Raw genomic sequence first — 9,476 nt, 5'->3', positions numbered from 1 at the left:
AGTAAGTATCTGTGGCAGGATATAAAATCTGGGTAGATCAGGGTAAGCTGGAACAAGGAGGAGTAAAGATGGGGGTGGGGCAGACTGAGAGGTGATTCAGCACAGTTCTAAGGTGATGGGGTGATTAAAAAAGCAAAGGCATCCTGGCCCCAGTCCCTGTGGGTACCCAGAGGTCCTCATGTTGGATGTAAACTTACCTGGAACCCAGGGAGATGGATTAATTGAACTTAGAGAGCGGCCTGTGTCCTTAGTACTAAGGGAGAAGGGACTGAATTTTTTGCGATGGGAATGTCTCTTGGGGGAAGAAGGGTTCTAGGTGCCCAAGCTGATTAGAACAAAAGCCCCATCATTCACAAAATACTGTTTATTGAGTCCCACTTATGTGGGGCTGGAGGGCTGAAGGCAGGGGGAGCCCAGCGGAGATAGCCCCGACACTCCCTGTGCTCAGGCATCTCCCTCCTGGGCTCTGGGGTCCCACTGGCTGGGGAGGAAGCTCCTTCCCCAGGAGTGACCTGAGGAAGAGTCCTTGGCAGGAAGGCGGAGGACAAGCCCTGGGAATGGCTTTGCCTTTTCTTTCCCTGCCCCTTTCAGGCTGTCAGGACAGACCACCCTAGCAGTTCTTGGAGGAGAGACTGCCCCAATTTTCTGCTTCTGCTCTTCTGAGCTAAATTTTTCAAAGGCAGCTGCATAATCTTGAGGGCTCTCTCCTTCCTGCCTCCAACATCTGTCAAGTCCGAACCAAGAACATGGGCAGCCTCCTTGGACATCAATAAGAGATTAAGTGGCAGACCCTCTGGGGGAAAGGCAGCGGCTCTTGGGGTCTCCGCTTGGTTCCCCCATGCTGCTCCTTCTCAGAGCTGGTCTTTCTAGTCCAGTGATGATGCTGGTGTCTTTCCTCCACTGAGAAGATGGAGCCTTAAAAGCAGAACAAACCCAAGTGGAGAAGAGCCAGGTTGTCCCCAGGCTGGCTCCTCCACCCTGGTATATGCAAAGGAGCCCCTTATTTCAAACCATAGCCCCTCACAGCTTCTCTGTGATTGGGCCCGGTGAGAAGGGGCTTTCGGGTTAGCAGTGGTCCAGACACATTTTAGCTCCACTGGTCAACAGTGGGAAGTCACCACAGAGAGAACTACTGACTTAACCCTGCTGAAATGTCATCTCTAGGAAGCTGCCTGGCCGGAGTGCTTCTGGCTGGGCAGCCTCCTGCCCCCACGGTGCCAGTGCCGCAGGACTTTAGGGCTGCTGCCCCCGAGATCTTTGTCGGGCTCTTCCAGGACACGGTGTCTCTTGGAAGTTCGGCTGGAAACTGGCTTTTCTGCCTCTGCCTTCTCCAAGGAGGCCACAGGAGCATCCCCGTAGGCCCGGTAACCCCCCACCAGGCAGTAAGTCTCCCCATGCCAGCCCACCTGAGTCTCCCCACAGCCTCGGTAGAGGACATGGTAGTGACCCGGCGTGGGGGGAGAAGTGGGAGCCGCAGCTGCTGAGAAAGAAATGAGAACAAATTAGTCATGGCTGCAGAGGTAACTGCAGGTTTGCAATTCAATAATTAAGGAGCCACTACCCAGTCAAACTTTATGCTAGCTGCTGAGGACACAGTGAAATTCTAAGTAGTAGGAAATAATCCTTGCCTTCCAGAAGCTTTCATGGGGAAGAACAGGGTGTGCTCAGGTAAATATAAATCAGATGTCCCCTTCCCCCCCCCAAAAAAAAAAAAAAGAAAGAATTTTGAGGATAAGGAAACGCTAACAACTCAGGGGATCAGGAAAGGGCCTGTGTAGGATATGAATTAAACTTGAAAGGAGAAGGCCTGGGAGTAGCCTATAGGGAGCTTCAGCTGGGCACATGTGGGTAGAGAAAAAGTCGTGTGAAATCAGTCTATATACAGAAGCTCTTAACCTGAGTCAGTGAACTTATTTTATTTTTTGCTGAGGCAACTGGGGTTAAGTGACTTGCCCAGGGTCACACAGCCAGGAAGTGTTAAGTGTCTGAGGTCAGATTTGAACTCAGGTCCTCCTGACTTCAGGGCTGGTCCTCTATCCACTGAGGCATTTAGCTGCTGCTCAGTGAAGTTATTTTAAAGATATTTTGCTAACTGCATTTCGATATAATTATTTTTCCTTTATAATCCTATGTGTTTTATGCATTTGAACCCAATACTCTGAGAAGAAAATGAGTCTAGTTTCTTTAAACTTCCATAAAGGTCTATGACACAAAAATATTAAGAATTGTTGGCTCTAAAAAGACAGATTGAAGGCAAACTGTGAAGGGTTTTAGTAGCCAAATAGAAGTAGCAATAGGAAGCTACTTAGGCTTCTTTAGCAGGGAAGTGACATGAATGAATGAATGAATGAATGAATGAAAGAAAAAGGATTTAAGTATTCACTATATGCAAAAAATCAAAATCCTGTGCTAAGTGCTAGGGGAAATTAATAGAGGCCCTGCTTTTAAAGAGCTCACATGCTAATATGGGGTAACAAACACATAAAGGAAGGGTCAGATGAAAAAACCCAGCAGTTCCTGGTGGAAACAAAGCTATGCTTTAGGAATATTTCTTTGGCAAAAGTGTAGAGGAAAGATTGGAGAAGAGAGAAATTGCAGATAAGGAGCTCAGCAGGTTATTGAAATGTGCTAAGCAGGATATGCTGAGGGCATGAATCAAGATGGGGGCTTTATGAGTGAGGAAAAGATCAATGGGGAGATAGTAGGCAGAAATAACAAAGGTTGGTTACTCATTGGATATGGACTGGGGAGGGAAGGGGAAGTGAGAATCAAGAGGTAAGGAAGACTTAACAGTATGCAGCTGGACAACTAGAAGAATAGGGGTTTCCTTTATTGAAAGAGAAGTTAAAAGAAGGGACAAGTTTAGGAAAAGAAAAAATGAGCTCTATTTTGGACATGTTGAGTTTGAGATGTTCAGGAGATTATCAGGGAGAGATATACACACGTGAATATAAATGCTGGACTAAAAAGCAAGAGAAAGGCAATATCTGGAGAGAGAAATTTGATAGTCATTTGAATTGAGATAAGAGTTAAATCCATGGTATTCCATGAGATCACCAAGAGAGAATGAAGAGAGAGAAGAAATGCACAGAGGAAGACTTACGGGTGGTGATCCTGCAAAGGAGACTGAAAAGGAATCATAAAGCAGTGTAGGATGGTGGAAAAATAACTGAATTTGTAGTTAGAGAACCTCAACTCTCATCTTTGTCACTGATCACCTGTATGACTCTGGGCCATTCCCCGTATGAGAATGTTGAGGTTGGGAAGGGGATCCCAAAAGTTTGGGGTCACAGAGAGTGTTGCAAAATATCTCAAAAGAATCTGCAGACTTGAATTCATTCCAAGTTAAGGGGCAAAGTTTATTGTAATTGTAATGCTATTATATTTGTATTACATATGTGTTACATATAAGCAGGCTGAATTTCAAAAGAAATTAGCAGAGAAGCAGAAGCAAGGAGATGCATTTGTCCAGTTTTCTATCATTGACATGTTAATTCTATGACTCAGAGGAATGATCTCTGGAGTTTGGTTCTCGCTGACCAGATTATCACGGACCAGATTATCAGTCAGCAATGAATTGAGGACTGGTCTATTCAGAATCAGATGGATTGGGTGTGGGAGTTTCCTGAGGAAGACTCCAAAACCAAAAGATTTAGGATTTTCTGATTCATTGTTAGAACAGAAGCCTCCCTAAAATCAGGGGATCACAAACTCATATTACCTCAAAAAGATCTAGTCATTTCACTTTGCTACTTCACCTTTCTGACCTTCCTCATCTGTCAAATGGAGGTCTTGGACTAGGTGATCCATAAGGTCCCTCCCAGTTTTAATATCTATGATCCTATGGCTGATAAGAAGAGCCAGGAGGAAACAGTATCTTGAAAACCCAAGGAGATGCAAGAGAATCAATGGGAAGGGATGTTCAACAGGGTCAAAGAGGACAGAAGAATAAGGCTGGGGTGGTGAGGTCCTTCCCTACTTTTCTACTTCTTTGTACTGTCTATTGCATAGGAGTCTTGCATTAGAAAAACATGAACTAGATTATTGTTACTGTTGTTGTTTGTCCTTTGTTTTTAAAGAGGAGCAATGACATCAGGAGGGTAATGGTTTGACTTGGGTTTAAAGACATTCAAAGTCTGGTCCACCAGAGCTATTTTTTCAAGAAATCAAGAATGAAAACTACAAGATATAAAAGAACTAATTGTCTCAGTTTTTTGAGGAAAAAAAAAGTGATAGAATGAATAGATAAATAAATCTACCCCTTAGACTTCCAAATATCTTGTGAAGTGTCTAAGTGATCAAAAGCACATGTAAGGATACGACTCTCCATGTGGATAGGAGAAGAGGAGGAGGGAGAGGTAGAGGAAGAGCAAACACTTTATAAATATCTCAGGAAGAAACCTCCTCTCTATACTACTTCAAAAATTGTATATAGCTCCCTATTTCCCAGATAAAATACAAGCATCCAAAACTCTTGGTCTCACCTACCTTTCTAGTCTAACTTCATATTAACCCTCCTTCCTACAATTCTCCATTCTAAACTGGCACAGTAGTTATTCCCACCCACAAGGTTCCGTGTCCTGTCCCAATGCCTTTTCGCAGGTGATCCCCCATGTCTAGAATGTAGTACTTCCTCCCCTCCGTCTCTTAGAATCCCTAAGCTCAGGGACCACCTTTTCCTTCAGATTTTTCCTGATCAATCTCCCAGGTGTTAAGAGTTCCCACTCTCTTGAGATTATTTAGTAGTTCCCCCTTGTGTGTATAGTATCTATCGCTAAAAAGGAATGTGATCTCCTTAAGAGCAGGGACACTTTTGATTTTATTTTTGCACCTCCAGTAAGTTTTGTATGTAATAGGCACTTAATATTTGTTGAACTAAGCCGAATCTCCAAGAGCAGCTTCCTTTGGCCTCCTGTACCCCATCTATCAGCATCCCCTTAGTTCTCCTTTGGGCAGGGGTCTGCTCTTCCTAGTATTACCACATCTTCCTTCAGGTATTCAGCCCTCGATCATGGTAGGTCCAAGATGGTTTTTACAATCCCTCCAGACTTCACAAATCCATCAGCCCCCCATCCAGTCCACTCTATCCATCACTTACTGCTGATCCACAAGACCAAAATTATTTTGTTTTAAAGACTGACCTGGGGAAACACCTGTAGCATCAGTGTATAACATAATACTTCCAATAATTGATTCATTAATTCGAATATCAATGATCTCCTCATTATGTATCCTACCTCTACTGACCACAAACCGCCACAACTCATTAGAGGGATGAGTTAATGTGGCTGAAAAAAAAATGAGCTTGGAGTCAACCTTTGATGAGCCTTTCTAAACTTCCTTAATCGGGTTCTTGATTGACAAGACTACATGGCCTATCATTGGCCCCATCTCCAGTCTTCTCAGGTGGGTGGGATGGGCCAGAACTTGGCAATAGGTTTTGAGAACCAAGGGCAGTTCCGTGGCACAAGGCACTGGGGGAGGACTTTTGTGAAGGATCTTCTCACATGGGGAATGACCCGTTGTGCATCTAGCTATACCCCCACAGGCAGATGCTGTTGTACAGTGATTTCCTCTGTACATCAAGCCTACCTGCTGTACTGCCCTCCCAGGGAACAAAGGACAAGTTGGAGTGTATATAGAAGATCCGGTCAGACATTCTCACTCGGCTAACCAAACAGATTGGTATCTCTTTGAGAAATGGTAGGGAAAGATTCCCCCGGAGTGACCCGTTTGTGTGCTTACCCCACCATGGAAACTGTTGGGTAGGGGTGGGCCTGTGAGGTAGTCACTGCCCTGTGAGGTCATCACTGCCACCGTGAGATCACATAAGGAACCTGCCTTAGGACAGCAAGAGTCTCAGTCTCAGAGTTTTCACTTCGGGATGGTGAAAGCTCTGATTATAAACTGGGTTTTAAGCAGGATGACGGGAGGGGAATGGCATCCCCTGGTCCTGACACACAGCTCCCCTCCTGAGCAAACACGAGTACTTTTATACCTAGCATTAGCCTAGAGAGGGTCAGAGATAGTAAGGTTTTGGAGAAGATTTTGGAGAGATGATTTTGGTGGGGAGAGGGGAGTCCAGAGTTGTAATTTAATTGGATGGAGGACCTTTCTCCATCTCTCCACATTTGCAACTTTCTGTAATTTAAAGCCTCAGAAAGGGGCCAGGGTATGAGGAGGGTATGTGGATTCACAGAACTAGGAAGAGTCCCAAGCAAAAGTCTCCCCGACACGAGAGCTAGCTCATTTATGGACCACATCTGCTGCCTCTTGGAGACAGGACGAGCATGCATGAAAAAGCTAGCCTGCTAAAGTGCAAGGGATTAGGTGTTGGCAACATTCCTAAAGGGAAAATGTCTGTGGGCTGGCTGGCCAGGGAGGGCTTCGAAGACAGAAGTAGAACTCGAAAAGGATGTGAACTGAAGGAAGGGGCAGACATTTCAGGTAGCAACGCTAAAGAAAGGCAGAGTCAACTAAGAGCAGAGAGAGTGCACTGAGAATGCACCCAGCAAGTGAGAACTGTGCCCATAATTAAAAAAGGCGTATGTTGGGGAGCCCTGGATAGGATGCTTATTAACCCATGGGTCCTTGGACTTGAGTTATCATGATGAACACTTCATCTAGTGATTTAGAGCACTTCACCGATAAGATGCTCTCATAAACAAATGGGAGACAGCACAGAAAGACACTGGGGAAAGAACATTGGCTTGGCACCTGGATTCAAATTCTAGCTCTGTTACTTTAAAACAGCAAACATTTACCCCTGAACCTACTATGTGGGCATCACTACACCAGAAATAAAATCTTTAATCTGAGAAACATTCAGTATCACTATGTGCAAAGAGCCATGCTAGGCACTGAGGATGCAAAGACAAAGCAAAGTCCCTGCCCTCATGGAGCTTGCAGTCTAATGGTTTCATAGATGATAATTTGAGGAGGGAAAGGGCATTAATACTGGGGGAATCTAAATACACTGAATCAAGCACAATCAGAAAACATTTATAAAATAAAGCCCTTACTCTTGAAATGATACTTCTCAAAATGTAAATTTAGAAGGCTCTCTGAAGTCTGAACAACAAACAACAAAAGGACTTTCTCATCTAATCAGAGATGTTAAATAATTCATCTATGACCACACAGCTCATAATGTTCAAGGAAGAATTAAAGTCTTCCTTATAAATAAAAATCATTTATAGTTATATGAAAAAATGCTTTAAATTATTATTGACCAGAGAAATGCAAAGTAAGACAACTCTAAGGTACCTTAGAGTACCACTACACACCTCTCAGATTGGCTAAGATGACTACAAAAGATAAGTATTGCAGGAGGATATGGGAAAACTGGGACACAAATACATTGTTGGTGAAGTTGTGAATGATCCAATTATATGTAAAGACAGTTTTTAGCATTCATTTTTACAAGATTTTGAGTTCTAATTTTTTTCCCTCTCCACCCCTCCCCTCTTCCTGAACTAAGCAATTTGGTATAGGCTATATATGTGTAATCATGTAAGATATATTTCCGTATTAGTCACAGTCGTGAAAGAAGAAACAGATTGAAAGGAAAAAAACTATGAAAAAAAGAGAAAAAAGTATGCTTTGATCTGCATTCAGAGTCCATCGGTTCTTTGTCTGGATGCAGACAGCATTTTCCACCACATGCCTTTTGTAATTGTCTTGGATCATTGCATTGTTAAAAATAACTCTCATTCACAGCTGATCGTTGCACAATGTTGCTGTTACTACATTCCCCTGCCTGTGCTCACTTTACTTTGCATCAGTTTGAATGAGTCTTTCCAGTTTTTCTGGAATCTGCTCCTAATGAAACCTAGGATTTCTTGATGCCCTGTGCAGTAATCTTTTCTTTCCACCTGCTGAGGAAGCTTACTCTAAAGGAAGACGAGACTGAGTGACTGCAAACCTAAAGTATCCTGCACATAGAAAAGCACCGAACTCTTGTTTCCAATTTAGCTGCAAACATCAAGATCAGCTTTAAGAAATCTACACTTTGAGAACTGGAGTCTTTGCCACTTCCCTTTAACTGCCGAGGGCACATGGTCCTGCCAGTTACCCTGGCTCGCCATCCCAATGTCATCCTCAATTACTATCTCACAGTATCTCTGGTATATGTCCCCTTCTTTCTGCTTAAGTGGACATGCCCCTAGAACAGGCTCACTCATACTCCTGTCTTTTCTAAAAGCTCAGGTCTGTTATCACATTACCCCTTACCTAACAAGCTCCATTGGTTCCGTTACCTCCATAATAAAAGATCACTTCCTCTTGGCCGGGTTTCTTCCTACCTTTCTAACCTTTCATGTAGGTTTTCTCACACATGAGAAGCCATCTCCCCACCCACAGCATGAGTTATTCCCCTTTCCTGAAGTTTCCCCTTGGACTCTCAGTTTTCCCTATCTTCCTTCAAGATTCAGCTAATGAGCCACCTTTCCCTTCCAGCCTTCCTCAGTGCTAGTAACTTTTTCTAAGATAGCTTCTGTATCTTTTATGTGCATTAGTTACATTTGAATCTCCCACTAAAATGTGAGTTCCATGAGGGCAAGGCCTGTCCTTATATTATAGGTGTTTAGCACAGTACCAGGACCCCAGTGTGTGTTTAATAAATATGTTTGTTGACTGTCCGAAGGCTGACAAATCAAATATTCTCCCGGTACCCTAGGGATCAGATGAACATGAGATGCTGGAATTTCCTTGGAGGTGTCCTAGAGAAAGTCCATATCTCCCTAAATAAGAGAGATCTGATTTATTATTCAAAGGAGAAAAAAAAAAAAAACAACTCTAAAGTCCCTGCCTTTAAGGATTTTACATTCTGGATCTCCATTTCTGCGTCTATAAAATGCCTAAAGTCCCTTCCAGCTCTAAATGCTTTTACTTTCAACTTAATCATCACCAACTCTTTGAAATGCCCAGTTCTCCCACCATAGTTGGTACTTTGATCATCTAAGGGAGACATCAGCTCCCTGACTCTTTCCTGTTACCCTTCACCCTTGGCAAAAGAGAAAAGTATATATACCATGCATTTAAAATTCACTAGTCAGCTAATTACCATACAGACAAGAGTGCTGGACTTTCCAGTATCCAGACTGGAGTTCAAATCTCCCCTCAGACATTAAGTTAGGACTCCAAACTAGTCACTTAAATAAGCTTTCTTTTCCTCTAAAGGGTTTTATAGATTTTAAATGAATATAAAAATGTTAACCATTAGCCATTAACCATTAACCTCAAGCCATCATTAGGGCAAACTCTGGGTTTTGTTTTTGTTTTTTTCATTCCTTCATTTACAGTTTAATAAAATGGGGCATCCCATTCTAGCAGAATCACAAAGGCAAGTCCCAAGAAGGGAAATAAACCCCAGATCTAGCCATAGAAACCTTATTGGTCCTAACAATGTGTTTGCTGTTAGCATGATTCATTGATGTGCACTATGATTCACATACTAGTGACAAAAGAGAAAGGGC

General features: G+C 43.1%; 1 protein-coding gene across 1 annotated transcript; it reads right to left on the bottom strand.

Annotated features, from left to right (window-relative positions):
• Positions 1-390: 390 nt before the first annotated feature.
• On the bottom strand, positions 391-5,659 carry DPEP2NB (DPEP2 neighbor). The gene is made up of 2 exons (XM_051974967.1): positions 5,593-5,659; positions 391-1,480 (listed from the first exon to the last, which is right to left on the bottom strand). Exons 1-2 carry the CDS (start codon positions 5,657-5,659, stop codon positions 1,161-1,163), a joined length of 387 nt encoding a protein of 128 aa, XP_051830927.1. The 3' UTR covers positions 391-1,160.
• Positions 5,660-9,476: the final 3,817 nt, after the last annotated feature.

The sequence above is a fragment of the Antechinus flavipes genome, chromosome 2 (assembly GCF_016432865.1).
Source record: "Antechinus flavipes isolate AdamAnt ecotype Samford, QLD, Australia chromosome 2, AdamAnt_v2, whole genome shotgun sequence".
Classification (NCBI taxonomy): Eukaryota; Metazoa; Chordata; class Mammalia; order Dasyuromorphia; family Dasyuridae; genus Antechinus; species Antechinus flavipes.
Note: the sequence above shows the minus strand (reverse complement) of the source record. Positions and strands in the feature narration are given on the sequence as shown.